An 18,983-nucleotide genomic window follows, 5' to 3' on the forward strand; every position below is an offset into this window, starting at 1 on the left:
AGCCAGGGAGCATCTCTAGCACCATCAAGGTGTTGGCATGGATGCTGGGGGGAGTGGACAACTTTCTGCCTGCTCATGACCTGCACATCTGCATCCCTGCAGGAGAGCCTGCCTGTGGCTTACAGCCCAGAGAAGGTTCCAGCCCCATCAGAGGACCTTTTCCTCTGCCACACATCCCCACAGCCCCAGCACACCTCCTGGCTGGGCAATGGGAAGCTGCTGCTTTCCAGCCTGCTCCTGTAGGGACAGAAAGGAACTGTTTCAGACAGCTGCTGGTGACATCTTCCTCACCCACCAAGTCCTCTCTGTGTCCTCTCTGCAGCTGGTTTGGCCTCAAGAACCCTTCAGGCCTAGGTGCTTTTAAAAGCTGCTGGAGGCAGGACCTGTGCTGCTGGGGGACCACCATAGAATCAAGGATTGGCTTCCCACAGGGAGACCTTCATGGCAGGCAGGACCCTGGGGACAATGTGGAGCTCTCCCAGCTTTTAACATCAGGTAATCTGAAGGAGCTGTTGTGCTGGGGCTGCAGAACCTCCTCTCCCCAGGAGCACTGCTGGTTGGATAGCTCAGTGGGGCTGGAGGATGAGAGGCAGGAGCTGGGTGGATGTGAGCCAGGTTTCTCTGAGCACTTGGGTGCAAGCAGGAGTTTAATTAAACCAAGGCAATCACATCAAAGCTGGTCCCTGTGCAGATCCCCTTCTTAACTTGCAGGAATTAATTAATGAGTCTGAGCTAAACCTGTTCCCTCTTGAGTGAAGAGCAGGCTGATGGAGCTGGTGCCTGAGCTTCTTGGCATTCAGCATTCACCAGTGCCCAGGTTTGCACCAGCTGAAACCAGAGCTGGGAGCTGACTGCTCAGCTCATGTGAGGTCACTCATTTGGGCACCTCAAACCCAGGCCCCAGCAGCCAGGCTGAGTCATAAAGGATCAACTTTCCAGCAGGGATAAATCAGGACAGCCCCTCCATCCCCCTGCAGCTGGGGAAGGGTCTGGACAACGGGCCTGGTGAGGAGGAGTTGGGGGAAATGTGGTTGTTAGGTCTGGAGGAGGTTGAGGGGAGACCTTTTTTGCTCTTTTCCAACTTTTCCTGGTCAAGCTTCATCCTTAGGGCTTCACCTTAAGGAAGAGGAATGGTCCTAGAGACATCATGGAATTGTTTTGGTTGGAGAAGGCCTCCAAGATCATCAAGTCCGACCATCAGCCCAAGACCACCATGGCATCGTGTGCAGGATGAGATGATTCCCACTATCCAATGTCCCCATCCCTGTGGATGAGCAGGGTGTGTGCCCCAGGGGCTGCCACCTCACCCTGCTGGGAAAATGAAGCCAGAAGGGGGCATCACCCCCGGGTGGCAGTGATGGATGCTTCCCAAAGTGACACAGGGAAGCTGGAGCAGGAAGGGAGCAGGCAGCAGGGATCCTGTGTTTGGGAAGCTTATTGCTGGGGAATTTTTCCCCCCTCTGGTTCAGTGAGTTGTGATTTCAATGTGCCCTGCCAGAGCAGTTTTGGTTTGAAGCAAACTCTTGCTTCTGCTGATGTCAGCCACCTAATCCCCCTGCTGCTGGTGCCACCCAGAACCTCCTCTAAATCCTTCCCAAAAATCACTTTTATTGCTCCAGATTCTTGCCCATCCTAAAGATGGATCCTCAGGAGCCTGGTGTCTGCTTTTACTAGGAGCAAACTCCTGGGCCAGAAAAGTGTGGGAAGGCCAAAACTGTACCCGCCTCTGGCCAAAAAAGAAAAAAGATCCCTGAAGCAATCAGGCTGCTCAGGAGAGCTTCCTACTGATGCCATTCTGAGAGGGAAGCACTTCATGAGTCAAGTTTTATTTTAAGCAGAGTGCTCCATCAGCCCAGTGCTGGAGGAACACATTCATCTTGCTCCTCTCTGGGAAGCATTTCCCTCTGACTCTACCCTCAGCTCAGTCATTTGACTCCTTGAAAGCAAGCAGGGAAATAACTCAGGAGCATTCCCCTGCTATTTCCAGATGAGCTGCTCCTTATAGGATAGGGAATTGTAGGGAATTCCAGGACCCTGCAGTGGTTTCTCCACAGCAAGGCATGAAGTGAGAGGGGAGGTGGCAGCTGTGGCTGGTGGCCTGGCACCTTCAGTCATCCCAAAACCAGGTGAAGTGATGCTTTGGTTAGAGCTGCCTGGTGCTGGGAGGCTGTGTGGGAAGCCTGAAGCCTCTGCCCTGTGGCTCTGGGCCTCCTGAAAGGCTGGGGACAAAAGCAGGGTGGTCCTGATCATAGAGTGGCAGCAGTTGGAAGGAACTTCAGGAGTTGTGGTGCCATCCCCTTGGCATGGAAGTGCTGCCCGCCCCCGGGACTGGAGCAGGGTGGTGCTGCCTCTCTTCTGGTCCCCCTCCATCCGCTGTTCCCAGCCACATCCTGCTCCAGCTGGGAGAGGAGCTCGTCTGCCCCTCTCAGGGAAAAGCAGTGCCCAGAGCGTCCAATCCAAGGCTCCTCAGGGCTCCTGCAAGTGCCTGCCCTTGGCCCTGGGTCAGAGGGGAGCTGGAAATGCCAGAGCCCCACGGCCCAGCATCCTGGAACCCCCTTCCCCCGGCTGACGTGGGCCCTTCCCTCTGAGGTCAGGGTGCAGCCCCAGCCTCTCCTCTGGGGGCTTGGCAAAGCAGGCAGAGCCCGCGGGATGCCCGGGAAAGGGATTTATGCCCAGTGGCTCCCTGCCAGGCTCTCTCTCTCTCACACACTGCTGTGGCTCCCGGGCTGAGCTGCTGCCTCCTGACCTCTGCACCTCGCTGCAACCTGCGCAAGGGCAAGAGGCTCCCCGGAGTGACGCAGCCCCGGGGCTCGGCGTGGGAAAAGACGTCAGGACCGGGGTGGGGGGAGCAGGGCTGTGACCCGCGGGGCAGAGCCTCAGTGCCTGCTGAGGTCACCTTCCCCTGGCTCCAACCACTGCAGCCCAAATCCCCCTGGGAAAGAAGGTTTTAAAGCCCCAGATTGGGAGGGGGGGAGCTGTTTGTAGGTTCTGGGGTGTCTTCCTTACCTTACCCCCTCCCCAACAGCACTGTCCCCTGGACGAGGGTGGCAGCAGTGCCCTGCAGGACTGCCATCCATGACTGGAGTTGGGGGTTTCAAGGCAGGGGCAATTGTGCCACCAGGTTTCATCCAAGGACATCTTTATTGCTTTTGGCCATCATTTCCCACCAAGGTTCCTTGGGCTTGAAGTCATGGGGCCTGATCCAGCACCCACCACCACCAACTGAGGAGACACAGCTGAGCTGGGCACCAGTGATGAATCCTGCCCAAAGCAGCCCTCTGCAGTCTGCCCTGGGGTTCCTTGGGCAGCATCTCCTCCCAAAAGCTAGAGCAGGGTTGGGCACAGCAGCCTGGGCACCCAGAGCCATGCTGGGCTCCTCTGCCCCCTAATTCTATGAGATGGAGAACAAACCAGCACCCCCCCAGCCAGGCTGTGGGTGCTCATACCTTGGGTATGCAACAACTGCAATGAGTTTAGCTGTCCTCTGGCCCAGGCTCTGCCCCCTCACTGGTTTAACAGAGCTGGGGTGGGTTTTTTCCCCCCTCACTCTGCTCAGAGCAGCAGCAGTGGTGCCTGGGGGGGTCTGCAGGCAGTGTCTGCATGCTTGAATGGGCTCTGGCTGAGCCTTCACTGATCCCTGCCCTGGACTTCTGGGGAAACCTCATTCCTCTGTGACATGGAGCTTGGGGGCATCTCCTGGGCCAACTTTCCACCTAGACCTGAGCTACCACCACCTGCCTCAGCATCACCCACCAGCTCTCCTGAGTGGCACCAGCAGGCATTTGGCACACACCATGGTGGCAATGGCCTGGCACTGACACACAGCAGTGCTGGTCACCAGGAGAGAGGCTTTGTGGCTCCCAACCTCTTTGCAGCTCCCCTCACCAGCCAAGCTTGCCAGCTGTGCCCACCAGGCATGGGCCTCTCCTGGCTGTGCCACCTTCTGCAGGGTCTGTCCTGCTCAGCATCCAGCCACCTGCCTGTAGGATTCCCCAGCCCTCCCCCAGCCCATGGGGAGGAGAAACCCAGGGGGATGCAGGGAACCCAGGCTATAAAAGCATCCTCCCCTTCAGGACACAAGGAAGCTGCTGGTGAAGGAGCTGCCCTAGGAGAGCAAGATGCTGGCAGGACACAGCAGGAGGGTGCAGCAGTATCTGGTGGTCTTGGCCATGGCCTGGGGCATCAGCTTCTTCCCCTCACCAAGCCAGGCTTTGCAGAGGTACAGGCATGTGTGTCTCAGGTGGGCCACAGCGTGCTGGGTCTCCATGTGCCCCCCTGTTTCGGGGTGCTTGGGCTGGTGCTGAGGACCAGAAGACTCTCTTGATGCTACAGCTGTGCTGGGAAACCCTCTGCCTCCTCCCTTTCTGTTCTCTGCTGGCACACCTGCTCTTCCCTGCTCCTCCTTAGCTCTTCTTTGCTCCTCTTTTGCTCTTCCCTGCTCCTCCTTAGCTCTTTGCTCCTCTTTTGCTCTTCCCTGCTCCTCTTTAGCTCTTCCTTGCTCCTCCTTAGCTCTTCTTTGCTCCTCTTTTGCTCTTCCCTGCTCCTCTTTAGCTCTTCCTTGCTCCTCCTTAGCTCTTCTTTGCTCCTCTTTTGCTCTTCCCTGCTCCTCTTTAGCTCTTCCTTGCTCCTCCTTAGCTCTTCTTTGCTCTCTTTTGCTCTTCCCTGCTCCTCCTTAGCTCTTCTTTGCCTCCTCTTTCTCTTCCCCTGCTCCTCTTTAGCTCTTCTTCTTCCTCCTTAGCTCTTCTTTGCTTCCTCTCTTGCTCTTCCCTGACTCCTCTTTATTCTTCTTTGCTCCTCTTTTGCTCTTCCCTGCTCCTCCTTAGCTCTTCTTTGCTCATCTTTTGCTCTTCCCTGCTCCTCTTTATCTCTTCTTTGCTCCTCTTTTGCTCTTCCCTGCTCCTCTTTAGCTCTTCTTTGCTCCTCTTTTGCTCTTCCCTGCTCCTCTTTAGCTCTTCCCTGCTCCTCTTTTGCTCTTCCCTGCTCCTCTTTTGCTCTTCCCTGCTCCTCTTTTGCTTTTCCCTGCTCCTCCTTAGCTCTTCCCTGCTCCTCTTTTGCTCTTCCCTGCTCCTCTTTTGCTCTTCCCTGCTCCTCTTTTGCTCTTCTTTGCTCCTCTTCTGCTCTTCCTTGCTCCTCTTCTGCTCTTCCTTGCTCCTCTTCTGCTCTTCCTTGCTCCTCTTCTGCTCTTCCTTGCTCCTCTTTTGCTTTTCCTTGCTCCTCCTCTTCTCTCCCTTGCTCCTCTTCCTCACAGACCACCATGAGGCTCGGTACTATCCCCTGTCTCCCCAGTAACCCAGGAGACCAAGGGGAAGCGTTTCCCTTGCACAGCAAACAAGGGGAGCGTGGGGCTGGGCTCAGTCCGTGGGGTCTGGGGGCGCCTCCTGCAGCAGACAAGCCCGGTGGGGTCCCTGTCCTGGGTGGGCTCTGGTGCATCCCCTGCAGGACCAGGACGGGGCTGGTGGTGGGACGCAGAGGGTTGGCAGCGCAGGGTGCTGCGGGCAGCTGCTGCCATCTAGAGCCACCCTGCTGGATTTCCGAAGGAGCGCTGGGGAACGAGGGTGCCAGGCAGCTGGGAGGTGTCTTCTGTGGCCGCCTGCGCGCCCCCTGGTCCCCCAGCCCTGCCCTCGCCCCTCTGCCGGCAGGATCCCGCTGCGGAGGATGCCTTCCATCCGCCAGACGCTGCAGGAGATGGGGGTGAAGGTCTCGGATGTCTTCCCTGAGCTGAGGCAGAGCAGGCGCAGTGCGGTGGTTGGCCCCCGGAACGGGACGGCTCCCACCCTCCTCACCAACTACCTGGACGTGAGTGTCTCCCCTCTTAGGGGGGGCTGCCGCCTCAACACCACCCTGCCCGCACCCCCAGCTCCTGTCTGAGCTGTGCCCCAGGGATGCTCCCCGTGCCCTGTGCCTTCCAGACTCAGTATTTCGGTGAGATCAGCATCGGGACCCCCGCCCAGACCTTCAAGGTGGTCTTTGACACTGGCTCAGCCAACCTGTGGGTGCCATCCTACAAGTGCTCCCCACTCTACAGTGCCTGTGGTGAGTATGGGGCATGGCTGGAACCAGGCTGGGGCTGAACCTCTCCAGCCTCAGCTCCAGTCAGTCCCAGAGAGTTCCTCCATCCTATGGGCTGCTCGAAGCAGGCTGGGATGGATTTACCTTTGAACAAGGGGGGGTCTGCCTGCTCCTACCCACCCCTCTGGCACTGGGGCTGAGGTTCTCAGCTGGTCTTGTCACCTTTATTTGCTTTCTTTATAGAATCACGGAACCATGGAATTGTTTGGGTTGGAAAGGGCTCTAAGGTCATCCAGTCCAACTTTCAACCCAACCCCACCATGGCCACCAAACCAAGTCCCCAAGTGCCATGGCCACAGGTTTCTTGAACACCTCCAGGGATGGGGGCTCCACCACCTCCCTGGGCAGCCTGTTCCAACCCCTGGCTATTCCTGCAGTGAAGAAACTTTTCCTAACATCCAACCTAAACCTCCCCTGGTACAACGTGAGGCCCTTTCCTCTCATCCTATCACTTATTCCTTGGGAGAAGAGACTGACCCACACCTGACTCCGGCCTCCTTCCAGGGAGTTGTAGAGAGCAATGAGGTCTCCCCTCATCCTCCTCTTCTCCAGGCTGAACACCCCCAGCTCCCTCAGCTGCTCCCCCCCAGCCCTGTTCTCCAGACCCTTCCCCACCTGAGTTGCCCTCCTTGGTGTAAGAGCAGGGCACCCCCTGGCTGGCAGCTCGTTCCCACAGGAGCTCCATCTGAGAAGCAGCATCCAAAACTGGCAGGTGCAGGGCTCAGGGATGTCACAGCCTCCTGCCAAGCGGCCACCACCACTCGATGCACCTTCTCCCTCCCCCCAGTGTCCCACAGCCGCTATGACTCCTCCAAGTCCCGGACGCACATCGCCAACGGCACCGCCTTCGCCATCCGCTACGGCACCGGCAGCGTCAAAGGCTTCCTCAGCCAGGACATCGTCATGGTGAGCTCATGCCCCCAGCCCACCCACCTGCAGCTGCTGGCTCGGCCAGGAGATGCCCACATGTGGCTCTGCTGCCCTCTGTGAGCATCCTCGGTTGGGCAAGTTAGCAGGCACTCAGGTGAGGGGGAGGTGGAGGGGGAGGTGGAGGGGGAGATGGGGGAGATGGAGGTGGGTGGAGGTGGGTGGAGATGAGGCTGGAGACTGGGGAGAAATGGGGCTGGAGGTGGGGTAGAGATGGGTGGAGGTAGATGGAGGCGGGGCTAGAGGTGGGGTTGGAGGTGGGGCTGCAGGCGGGGCTGGAGGCAGGTGGAGGTGGAGGTGGTGTTTATTCTCATCATGTAGTGAGGGTGTCTCTGGGCAGGGGAGGAGCTCTCTGGGCAGGGGAGGAGCTCTCTGGGCAGGGGAGGAGCTCTCTGGGCAGGGGAGGAGCTCTCTGGGCAAGGGAGGGGCTGTCTAGAGTCTCCAGCCCCTGACAGGACCCCCGTGCCCTCTCCCAGGTGTCAGACATCCCAATCGTCCAGGTGTTCGCCGAGGCCACGGCGCTGCCTGCCTTCCCCTTCATCTTCGCCAGGTTCGATGGGGTGCTGGGGATGGGCTACCCCAGCCAGGCCATCGATGGCATCACCCCCGTCTTCGACAGGATCCTCTCCCAGCAGATCCTCAAGGAGGATGTGTTCTCTGTCTACTACAGCCGGTGGGTGCCGTGGGGAGCAGGCAGCAGGGCTCGGGAGGTGTTTTGCTCTTGCAGCCAGGGCAGTGCTGGGCTCACGTGTGGGAGCTGGGAAAGAGCTGTGGCTGGGGCTGTGGGACCTGGGACGGGGTGGAGGGCATGTGGAAGATGCCTGGAGGGGTTGGGATGGAATGAGGCAGCCAAGAGGTAGAGCCAGGTGGATGCTTATCTGGAGCTGCTGGGCAAGGAGTGCCAAGGCCAGGAGTGGCTGCTCCCTGCTTGTTTGTCACTGTTGGATTGCACAAAGTCACCAGCTCTGCTGGTGGGGCTGGAGTGGTCACAGCCAGGGTGGGTTTAGTGTTTCATCTACAGGCAAAGTTAAAAAGATTCTAAAATTCATTGTTAAAACAACACTAGCAGCCAAGCCTCCTTCCATTTCTTGCCCCCAAACTGTTATGCTCCAGCACCTCTCCTCCCAGCAGCACCAAATCCCAGAGGGACAGTGGGGGACAGGGGGAGGGAGCCAGTCCTGGCAGCTTAGGAATGCTGTTCCCCACCCCAGCACTGCTCACCAGCCCTGGCAATGTCCAGTGCCAAACAGATCCACCAGGTCCTGCTTAAAGCAGGCATGGTAGCTCCTCACCTCAACTAAAGGTGGTCCCACCAATAACAAGCAAAGCCTGAGGATGCTGGCTGCAAACTGGGATGCTGCTGGGCTCCCCTTGGCACCCCAGGAACACAGCTGGCCTCGAGCCACAGGCTTATGGAGCTTCTTTCTCTTTGCAGAGCTTCGAAGTAAGAAGACCAAAAGCATGAGCACCCTTGAGACACCAGCACTAACCCTGCACCCTGGGGACAAGCAGCACACCCTGCTCCCACTGCCAGCCCCAGCCCAGCTCTGCCCAGCACTGGGACCAGTGGCAGCTGGGCACTGGTCTGTGGGAGCTCAGACACCTGCACCAGGCCCTGCCCACAGGCTGCCAGCATCAACCTGCTCAGAGACCTCAGCATGTGGCACCCTTCTCCAGCAGGCTCTTGCACCTCTCTGAACTAACTCAGGGTTTCTTCTGCTTCTCCACCACTGCTCACTGGGTCACCAGAGGCGCAGGGCTGGCCATGGTCCCTTCTTGCTGGTTCCTGTGGGGCAGCAGCTGAGGGGGAATCACTCTGCTGTGTTCTGCACCCTAGGAATGCTCCTCTGAAACCTGGGGGGGAAATAATCCTGGGAGGCAGTGACCCAGCCTACTACAGTGGGGACTTCCACTACCTGAACGTCAGCAAGAGTGGCTACTGGCAGATCAGCATGAAAGGGTGAGGCCAGGCTGGGCCTGGGGAAAGCTTGCTGGGTGCTGGGGAGGGTGGTCCACAGGGGTATGAGTTCACTTGGGGTTGCTGAAGGATGCTTTCCCCTCTGGAGGGAAGTGAGGTTGGTCCCTCCAGCACAGGGCTGGTCCCTCCAGCATGGAGTTGGCTCCTCTGGGCTCAGCAAAGAGAATGCAGAGCTTGGGCTGATTGAACTTGGAAGCTGCAGTGGAAGAGTTTAACCCCTCCTTTAGTCCTGCAGAAGGACTGAAACAATTCTGCTGTGTTTATTTAACCACAAAAATACACACACACACATACAGACAACCCCCCCCCCCCCCCCCCCCATGTGATGGAGCTTGGCTGTGAGATTCAAGAAGCTTGAAGGGAGGCTTCCAAGAGCCCCTGGAGACTCCATGCTCTGGAGACAGTGGGAGCAGCACACCAAAGATGTGACAACCTCACCCCTGGGACCTGTGGCCCTGGGAGCTGAGCTCTGGTCCCCACAGGAGACTCAGGGTCACCCCTTGCCCTTCCCACTCCAGAGTGTCTGTAGGAGCTGAAATCCTCTTCTGCAAGGAAGGCTGCTCCGTGGCCATCGACACCGGTGCCTCCTACATCACAGGCCCAGCCGGCCCCATCTCTGTGCTGATGAAGGCCATTGGGGCAGCAGAGATGGCTGAAGGAGAGGTGAGCAAACCTCCTCTGTCCCCTTCCCCATGTCCCACCACCTGCTCCCTCATCTGCCTCTACCCCAGCCCTTCCTCGCCCCAGCAAATGGGCACAGGGCTGCCTCCTCCTCCTGCAGTATGTGGTGGACTGTGAGCAAGTCCCTCAGCTGCCCAACATCTCCTTCCACCTGGGTGGGAAGATTTATGTGCTCAGTGGCTCAGCCTACGTCCTCCGGGTAAGCTGCACCCCTCTGGGTTGGGGGGGAGGGCAGCTGTCCCCAGGCTGGGTGCATGCACCTTGGGGTGCAGCTCTCCTGCACCCTCCTTGCTCCCCTAGAGCAGCCCCAGAGTGTTTCCTCTTTTTCCCCAAACCCCCCTGCTTGGCAGAGATGTCCAGGTGGGTCAGACCAAGCTGTCACCATTTCTTTGGGTGGTCTGGGGGAGATTGGGGGTGAGCAGAGACAGGCAGGGATGCTCTTTGCTGGAAGAAGGAACATCAAGGCCAAGCAGAGGTGCTGAGCTGAGGATCACGGCTGGAGAGATCCCCCTCCTGCTGCCTCCACCACCCTGTGGCTCTCTGCCTGTTTGCAGCAATCCCAGTACGGGGAGGACATCTGCGTGGTGGCTTTCTCAGGGATGGACATCCCACCTCCAGCTGGTCCACTCTGGATCCTGGGTGCCAGCTTCATCGGGCACTACTACACCAAATTCGACCGACGCCACAACCGCATCGGCTTCGCCACGGCCCGCTGAGGGCTGGGGGCGCTGCTGGGAGGGATGGGGAGGGACCAGCCCGGAGCCGAGAGCACCACTGAGAAGAAACTGTTTGAAGAGCATTTCCTTGCAGCTCAGCCACCTCCTCTCTGTGCTGAAGCAACTGCAAAACCTCACCTTCTCCCACTCCAAAACCCCCGCGCTGCTTCCCGGGAATCTCTGCTGCCGGGGAGAGCTGAACCTTAAAGGCATCTCCTAGTCCCTCTGTGCAGGGGCTGGGAATCCAAATGGGATCCTGTGGCTGGAGCTGCATCTCCAGGGACTTCTAGGGTACAAACTGGCACAAGAGAGTTGTTGCTGGTGTGGAGTTGTGCTCATGGGTTGCAGGCATCAGAGGATGGATGATCTGCTGGGGTTTGTGTGGTGCTTGGGATGGGAGGAAGATCATCTGGCTGCTGTTTAGGGATAGTTTTAGCTGGTGTTAGCCCAACCCCTCCCCATGACTTGAACATTAAACAGTCTTGGAGCAGCAGGACACTGAATGGATGCTTGTCCTGGACCACTGGGCACTCCTGGGGAGTCAGCAAAGAGGGATGCACAGGTCAGAGAACTGTTGAGGTTGGGAGACCTTTGAGGTCACCAAGTCCAACCACTCCCCTAGAACTCACAACTCCACCACTGCTGCTAAGCCACCACCACTAACCCATGACCCTCAGCACCACACCCAAGTGCCTTTTGAACACCTCCAGGCCTGGACACTCCACCACCTCCCTGGGCAGCCTGGGCCAGTGCCTGAGAACCCTTTCTGGGAAGAAATTTTTTCTAATACCCTGAGCTACAGCTCAGCCTCTCCACAACCTCCTGGAGATCCTGGTGCAGAGGTCCTAGGAAGCTTTTCCCCTTCCTTCCTCTTGGAAACTACTGAGCTTTCTCTATCCTATTCTACACCACAAAGCCTCTGCTCTGGGGAGGACTCAAGTGATGCCAGCTTCAAAGAGCAGCAGGTGGCTTAAACCCCCCGATGGCTTCAGCCCTCAGGTGGCCTAAACCAGGATGGGGTTTTTTAGTGTCTCCAGGTCTGTTCCTATTCAGCAGGGTTGATTTCAAGCTGCAGGAGGGGGGAAAAAAATGCCTGGGCTGCTGCTGTGTGGTTCCTGGGCCCCTTAAGCCAGGCTATTAACACCTCTAATCACTTGTGCCAGGACAATTTCCCAGTGGCTGCTGCCCAGTTCTGGCTGCAGGGCACCAATAACCCACCACTGCCCCATATTAACACTCAGGATCATTATGGGCCAGCAATTAGGGCCACACTCAGCCCAGCAAAGCAACAGCAGCAATTATGAGCATCCCATTAAAACCTGCCAGAGCTGCCTCTATATTTAGCAGCTTGGGTGAGTGGCTGCTGGAGTTTTATTATATATTTTTCTCCTTCTCTCTCTCTCTCTTTAAACGATTTTCCCCAAGTCCCCATGGTCCATTTAGCTGGTTTCAGGCACCAGCCAGCTGTAAGCTTTGGAGGGGGCAATTCTCTGCTGCCAGCCCTTCACACTTGTTATTTCCTCCGATAATGAAGTGGGGCTGGAGTGGGGTCAGCAGACACTGGGGAACTGTGCCAGCCAGTCCTGCTCACTCTTTACCAAGCAAACCTCTCCCCCAACCCACCTGGAAATCCCTTATGGGGGGGTCAGTGCTTGGTGGGTGAGATGGGAGAGGTTGGTCCAGAGGGGACCTGCCCCTCCTGGAGCCCAGGGTGCTGCCAGCACATCTTGGGGTGCATCTCCTGTGCACCATCCCCATCCTTTTTATCGCAGCTCTCAGATGAATGGAGGGGGTTGGGGGGCTGTGTGGAGACCCCTAAAGTGGTTGATGTGGGAGGAGGAGGTACCTAGGGGCTGCAGGTGTGGCGAGTGGAGTGTGTGGGGGGGGATCCCAGATCCCAAAGGGATGTAGGGGCTTTGTGGGCTCCCCCACCCCAGGATAGCTGAGGAGGATGGAGGGGGGCTAGAGAGGAAGCACCTCTGTGGAGAGGACCGGCAGCAGGCGAGGGTGAGGGGTGTCCCGGTGCGGGTCCCGGTCGGTGCGGGGGCCAGCGCAGCATCCCCATCCTTTGGATTCCGAAGGGGTGAGGCTGGCGCTGTGCTGACCCTCCCTAGGGATGCCGAGATGGGAGGAGGGAAGGCATCTGGCAGGAAGGCACCGGCTGCAGGTGCTGCGGGCAGGGTGGGGGGTCCCAGTGCGGGTCCGGTGCGGGTCCCGCTGACCTCACAACGCGGGCGGGCGCTGCCGCGGGAGGCGGGAGGAAGGCGGGCCGGTGACTCATGGCTTCCTAACGGCGGGCGGCTCCTCCTCCTCCTCCTCCTCCTCCTCCCCACGGCCGCCGGCCCCGCGGCAGCCCCCGGCACATGGGCCGCAGCTCCGGTGGCTCGGAGCTGGCTATGGCCCTGTCCCCCGGTCGCTGTCCCGACTGCCCGGCGCCGGAGCGGGGCGGTGATGCGGGGGCGATTTGCAGTGTCCCCCACCTCGGCATTGCGGTGGACGAGAGGGACGTGCTGCCAGGGGCTCTGCGGCTCATGCGGGAGCTGAGACCCGGCTGGGACCCCGCCAGGGTGAAGACCAAGGTATGTCCCGCTGGGGGGGGAAACCTGGGTGGAGCATCCCCCACCGCCCTCAGGGACCTGCTGCTGCAGTCCAAGAACCCCCCGGGGGGGCTGCAAAACTCAGCCTGGAGGACTATAGGGGCTAGGCAATGAGCTATAAGGGGCAGGGAGGGGAGGGGAGGCTGTGGGGTGCACCCAGAGGTGCTACAGGGCTCACCCTGGGGTAGCTTTAGAGCTCACTTGGAGGGGGCTATAAGGTCTGCATGAGGTTGGCTGTAGGGTACACCATGGGGAGCTTTAAGACCTGCCAAGGAAGGTGCAACATCCTGTCCTGACACCCCAGTCCTCCCCTCCACTCCCAGCATGTAACTGGCATTGATCAGCTGTGCAAAGCTGTGATACCATCCCCCCACCCCTCAGGCTTCGGGGACCCCTTGGGCAGGCACCACTCTGTAAGCATGGCCCCAGGGTCCTTCAAGGCTGCCAAGGTAGGTAATGGCTTGGGGGGAGGTGGCATCCTGCACAGCTGGTACCCCCAGAGCCTGCCCTGCAGGTGCTGCACCCAGTGCTGCCAGGGTGCAGCTGCTCCCTGGAGGAGGTCTCACTTGGGTTACTTGTTGGCTGGCACCTCTGCCAGGTTGTGCAAGTTTGGATGGGAGCTGGGATTCGGTGCTGGGCACCTTGGGATGGGAGCGAGGATTTGGTCCTGGGCTCCTTGGGATGGAAACTGGGATTTGGTGCTGGGTTCCTTGCATGGACCAGGACTTGGCTGTCTGGAGCTGGCAGGGCTTAGCTGTGGCAGCTGGGGGAGCTGGGCTGGAAGCTGCTTCTCAGGGGAGTCCCCTGCCAGGTCTGGGGTGGAAAACTGAGGCCAGTGGTGTCTGTGCCCTTGCTGGGCTCCTGAATACAGGCACAGGAGTGTGGAAGTGGCAGAGCTGGGTGCACTTAACCCCCCCCACGTGTGCATGTGTCCCCCCTCCCCGTGTGCCTGGAGTGCCATTAAAAATGTATTAATAGCCACGTGTAATTAAATACAAGAAGCTGCAGGAAAATCCATATGAAAGGGCAGATGGCAATAGGCAGGAAGCTGGAGTTCCTCAGAGCTGGAGTGAGTTCCTCACAGGAGTTGTAAGGGCAGGAAATGTCTCAGGGCTCTGTGCAGCACCCAGCACAGCCCTCAGCCGTGGTGGTTGCTTGGGAAGGACTCAGCTCTCCCAGTATCCAGGCTCTCTGCAAGCATCAGAGGGGATCAGTGTTCAACAGCAGCTTGTCTGTGTGTGTGTGGGGGGTTGTTTTTAATTAGAAAAAAAAAAAAGGGTGAAAGCCCCCAAACCTTAGGACTTAGCCAGGGGGAGATCCTCCAGCTGTTTCCCCTCGCTGGGATTGCAGGAGCTGTTCAGGAGGGGACTGGAGCAGTGCTCTGGTCCTCAGCTGGTTCCCATTAGCCTTTCTGTTCCCTTTCCCCCACTCACTGGAGCTGTGCCCAGTTCACACCACCTCACTGCACGGTGTTGGTGCCCAGCTGCTTGTAGGGACTGTACCAGGCTGTGTCAGTGGCACCAAAAACTCTGCCTGTGCTTGGGGCAGGCTGTGGAAGATGGGAAGGCTCTGGGTGCTTGGCCTCCCCTCACCTGCCCTCTTCCTGATAGGATCTTCAGCCCCTCTGTGCTCCAGCTTGTGCCAGCTTCCCAGGGCTCCCATTCCTCAGCCTCTGAGCTCAGTCCCTGGGCAGCAGGATCTGGGTGCAGGGAAGGCACAGGCAGTGTTGGTGAGTCAGGGAAGCACACACTCCTCCATCACACTCCTCCATCCTCAGACAGAGATAAGAAGAGCAGCAGCGACATGGAGCCAACCCCCTGTGAGAACTCCAGCCTGGCTGGATGTTTTTAGCCCAGATTTTGGCAGCAAGATGGCCTTTTGCAGCCTGGCCCTGGGCTACCAGCTACCCCTCAGGCTGGGGAGTGCTGCTGGGGGTGCAAGGAGCCAGTACAGCCACATTTTTGGGGATGCTGAGAGGGCCTCCCATGTGGAGCAGCTGCCCTTCAGCACCTTCGCACAGGGCTTGGGTTTTGCTTTGCATCTCATTGCTGCAATTGGAGTAGAGTCAGGCTGGTCACAGCAGGGAAGGGTTTGGGCTGGCAGCAGCAGCACTGTGGCCCTGCTGAGAGCTGACTGCACTTTGGATCCACAAGGAACAGCACCAGGAATCTGGTGAGCAGCCCTGCTCCTTCCTTGGGAGCTGGAGGAGCTGCTGCCTGCCAACCAGGCGAGTCCCTGCCTGCGTGAGTGCAGGTTGCTGAGGAACCACGTGTGATCCTCCAAAGTTAGTGACCTGGAATTCAAGGGGGGGATAAGGCTCAGTAATCCTGTTAAAGCCTCTGGAAAGGGCTGATCAGGGCTGTCGAGCAGCAAAACAAAGCAGCACAAGGACGTTGGAGGTGAGGTGACGCTGAGCATCTTGACGTGGAGCAGGGCAGCAGCCCCAGGGCGCCACATCCTCTGCGTGGATGAGCCACGACCCCTCCTGCCTGCTGAATTCCTGGCCTCTGGGGCCTGGCAGGACAAGGAGAGGAGGGAGCCAAGCACGGCACCGTGGTGGGAACACAGATTATCTGGCCTGGGAAAAGCAGCTCGAGTGGCTTCAGAAGGTTCAGCTCCCCCCCAGCCGCAGCTAAGTGGCAGGGGGCGCAGTGGGCAGCTCCCCTCTCGCCGTGCCCACAGCCAGCTGTGTCCTGAGGGGTGCTGGAGCTGCCTAACTTGGGGTGTCTCATTCCAGTGCTTGGAGCTTCCCTCGGGAGGCTCTGTGGAGCCCTATATATAGGCAGCCTATATAGGAGTGTGAGTTGCTGTGTGGGATGTCTAAAATTAGCTGTCCCACCCCCAAGCACCGCTGCTGCTGCCGCACGTGCCCTCGCCCCCCTCCTGCTCCACACCTGCTGCAGCTCCCCAGACCCAAAGGAGAGCAAGAGATCACTCTCCTGGGGAGCAGCAGCACCCCCATGGCACCCTCAACCTTGCTGCCAAGCTGGGGTTTGTAGACTCATAGAATGGTTTGGGTTGGAAGGGACCTCAAAGCTCATCCAGTTCCAAACCCCCTGCCACGGGCAGGGACACCTCCCACCAGCCCAGGCTGCTCAAGGCCTCATTCAGCCTGGTCTTGAGCACCTCCAGGGAGGATGCATCCCCAACCTCCCTGGGCAACCTGTTCCAACCCTCACCCTCAAGAATTTCTTCCTCTTCTCCAATCTAAATCTGCCCTGCATGAGGCTGAGCACCCCACCTGCATCGGGTGGGGGTTCCCCCTGGGGGTGACAGCGAGCCAGACCCCTTGGTGTCACCAGAGGCAAGAGGAATCCCCAGGGGATGAGGAGAGGAGCTCGGCACAGGCAGCAGCAGCGGCAGCAGCCCCTGCATGTGCACGGGCAGCTGGCCAAGGCGAGGCGAGCTGAGAACAAAACTCTCTTTCCATCTGTGAGGAGCCATCAGAGCAATGACACAGAGATGTCCCCAGCAGCGACGTCCCTGCCTATCAGCGACCTGGCCCGGTGGGGGAGGGTCGGGAGGAGGAGGAGGTGGTGGAGGGGGCGGTGGTGTTTGCTCCGGGTTGTTTGCTGGCTTGTTGTGGGGCTTGGGAGTTGTTTGTTGGGGGGTTATAATTTTTTTTTAGTCATTTTATGCCGAAAGATTTACACAGATTTTTGGGGGGAGTGGTCCCCAGGGCTGGTTGGTTGCCAGCTGGGTTGGTGGCACACCTGCCCTGAGCCATTCCTGAGCTTCCAGGTGAAAAAGGGCCTTACCTGGTGCCTGTGAGCCTTGAGGTCTTGTAAACTCGTGCCACCTGCTGCTGTGGGCATTGCTGCTTCGTGTTCCCTTCTGCCCCATTGGCACAGAACCACCAAATTGTTTGGGTTGGAAGAGATCTTCCAGCTCATCAACTCCAACCCTTATCCCAGCACTGCCAGGCCACCACTGACCCATGGACCTCAGCACCACGTCTCCAGGGCTTTGAAACCAAACCCCTCCAGGGATGGGGATTCCACCACTGCCCTGGGCAGGCTGGGCCAGGGCTTGACAAACCTGAAGGGGAAGAAATTGTTCCTCATGTCCAACCTGAACCTCTCCTGGTTCAACCTGAGGTTGTTTCCTCTTGTCCTACTGCTTGTTCCTTGGGAGCAGAGGCCAACCCCGAGCCCTGCCACAGGTGTGACAGGGAAGGGACGTGGGGGTGGTTGTAACTCCTCAGTGCTGGACAACCTGCAAGGACAGCTTTGCCTTTGGGAGCATTGCCCCCCTCCAGGGGACGCAGGACACACTGTGGCTTTTGAGCCCAGGACGCACTGCTGGTGATGTTCTGGAAGTTTAAGCCAAGTGGGACAAAATCTGTGCCTTAGTGACCTCCTCCTCCTCCCCAAACCCTGCCTACTGCCTTTGCCAGGCTGCTTTCACCCTGGGGCAGGGGGGGTGTGCTGGTGGGAAGGGGCTTCCCCCATGCCCAGCTGGCACGGTGGGGACGTACAGGCAAGGGCTGTGCCTCTCCTCTTGCCCTCCAGCTCTTCACTGATGGCATCACCAACAAGCTGGTGGCCTGCTACACGGAGGAGGGCATGGGGGACGCGGTGCTGGTGCGTGTGTACGGCAGGAAGACGGAGCTCTTCGTGGACAGGGAGACAGAGCTGAGGAACTTCCAGGTGCTGCGTGCCCACGGCTGTGCCCCCGACCTCTACTGCGCCTTCCACAACGGCCTCTGCTACCAGTTCCTGCCAGGCATCGCCCTGGGGCCTGACCACGTGCGGGACCCCCACATCTTCAGGTGGGCAGGACCCCTGTGGCCTCGGGGGTGTGGGGCTGGGGGCAGCCTGGGGAGCCAGAGCTCCTCTGTGCTTCCAGCTCCTCTTCTTCCTGTCTTCATGGAATCATTTGGGTTGGCAAAGCCCTTTCAGATCTTCCACTCCAACCATTCCCTAACTTTACCAAGGCTGAGGCTAACCCATGGCCCTCAGCACCACATCTCTGCAGCTTTGAAACACCTCCAGGGATGGGGATTCAACCAACCCCTGGGGAGCCTGTGCCAGGCTTTGAGAACCCTTTCAGTGAAGAAGTTTCGTCTAATGTCCAACCTAAACCTCCCCTGGGGCAACTTGAGGCCATTTCCTTTCCTTCTATCAACCCCTACCTGACTCCAGCCTCCTCTCAGGGAGCTGTAGAGAGCAGTGAGGTCTCCCTCAGCCTCCTCTTCTCCAGGCTGAACACCCCCAGGTCCCTCAGCTGCCCCTCACAGGACTTGTTCCCCAGACCCTTCCACAACTTTTTTGCCCTTCTCCCTTAGCTCCAGACCTGTGCTCAGGCACTGCTGATGGGCACAAAGCTGGGTGGTGCTGGGGGTGGACAGAGATCCCACAAGAGCCCTGGCTTTCATCTGACCTTGCCCTGGAGGGGTGGCTGCTGCTTTTGACCCAGAGAGGGTCTAGAAATGCCTCAGAGGGTGGCAGCTGGGGCAGAGGGGAGTCTCATCTGGGCTGACCCTGCGTTTTTCAGCACAAACCATCGCCAGACTGGTTTTGAGGAGCTCTCCTCTCAGCAGTGCTGCTCCATGGCCACCTCTCAGGATCTGTTTCCTTGCAGGCTGGTGGCCCAGCAGATGGCCAGGGTCCATGCCATCCACGCCAATGGGAGCCTCCCCAAGCCCATCCTCTGGCAGAAGCTGCACAAATACCTCACCCTCGTGAAGACGGATCTCAGCCCAAAGGTATCCAACCCCAGGTAAAGGCAGAGGGATCCCAAAGAGCCAGGCTCTGGCTTGGGCATCCACTGCCCACCCATCCCTAAGCCTATGGGACCAGGGGAAAGAGCCCCAGGCCCCAGGTAAAGCCTCTGTGGGTGACTGGGGTTGGGGCTGGATCTGACCATGTGGCCACTTCTGGATCATAGAATCCTAGAATGCCTTGGGCTGGAGGGGACCCTCAAAACTCATCCAGTCCAAGCCTCCTACAGTGAGCAGGGGCAGCCCCAACCAGAGCAGGCTGCTCAGAGCCACATCCAGGCTGACCTGGGATG

General features: G+C 58.8%; 2 protein-coding genes across 2 annotated transcripts; both read left to right on the forward strand.

The window, feature by feature from the left end:
• The first annotated feature begins 4,118 nt into the window (after positions 1 to 4,118).
• REN (renin) lies at positions 4,119 to 10,371 on the forward strand. The gene is made up of 10 exons (XM_054399044.1): positions 4,119 to 4,219; positions 5,640 to 5,796; positions 5,910 to 6,033; positions 6,857 to 6,975; positions 7,473 to 7,669; positions 8,432 to 8,440; positions 8,834 to 8,956; positions 9,493 to 9,637; positions 9,756 to 9,854; positions 10,210 to 10,371. The coding sequence occupies exons 1-10, from the start codon at positions 4,119 to 4,121 to the stop codon at positions 10,369 to 10,371; spliced, it is 1,236 nt and encodes a 411-aa protein (XP_054255019.1).
• Positions 10,372 to 12,734: 2,363 nt separating this feature from the next.
• Positions 12,735 to 18,689, forward strand: LOC128980579 (ethanolamine kinase 2-like; the record flags this gene model as incomplete). The annotated part of the gene is made up of 3 exons (XM_054399043.1): positions 12,735 to 12,950; positions 17,480 to 17,739; positions 18,552 to 18,689. Coding segments are annotated over exons 1-3 (614 nt in total), but the record flags the coding sequence as incomplete, so codon positions are not given.
• Between the last annotated feature and the right edge of the window lie 294 nt (positions 18,690 to 18,983).

Source organism: Indicator indicator, unplaced genomic scaffold, assembly GCF_027791375.1.
Source record: "Indicator indicator isolate 239-I01 unplaced genomic scaffold, UM_Iind_1.1 iindUn_scaffold_321, whole genome shotgun sequence".
NCBI lineage: Eukaryota > Metazoa > Chordata > Aves > Piciformes > Indicatoridae > Indicator > Indicator indicator.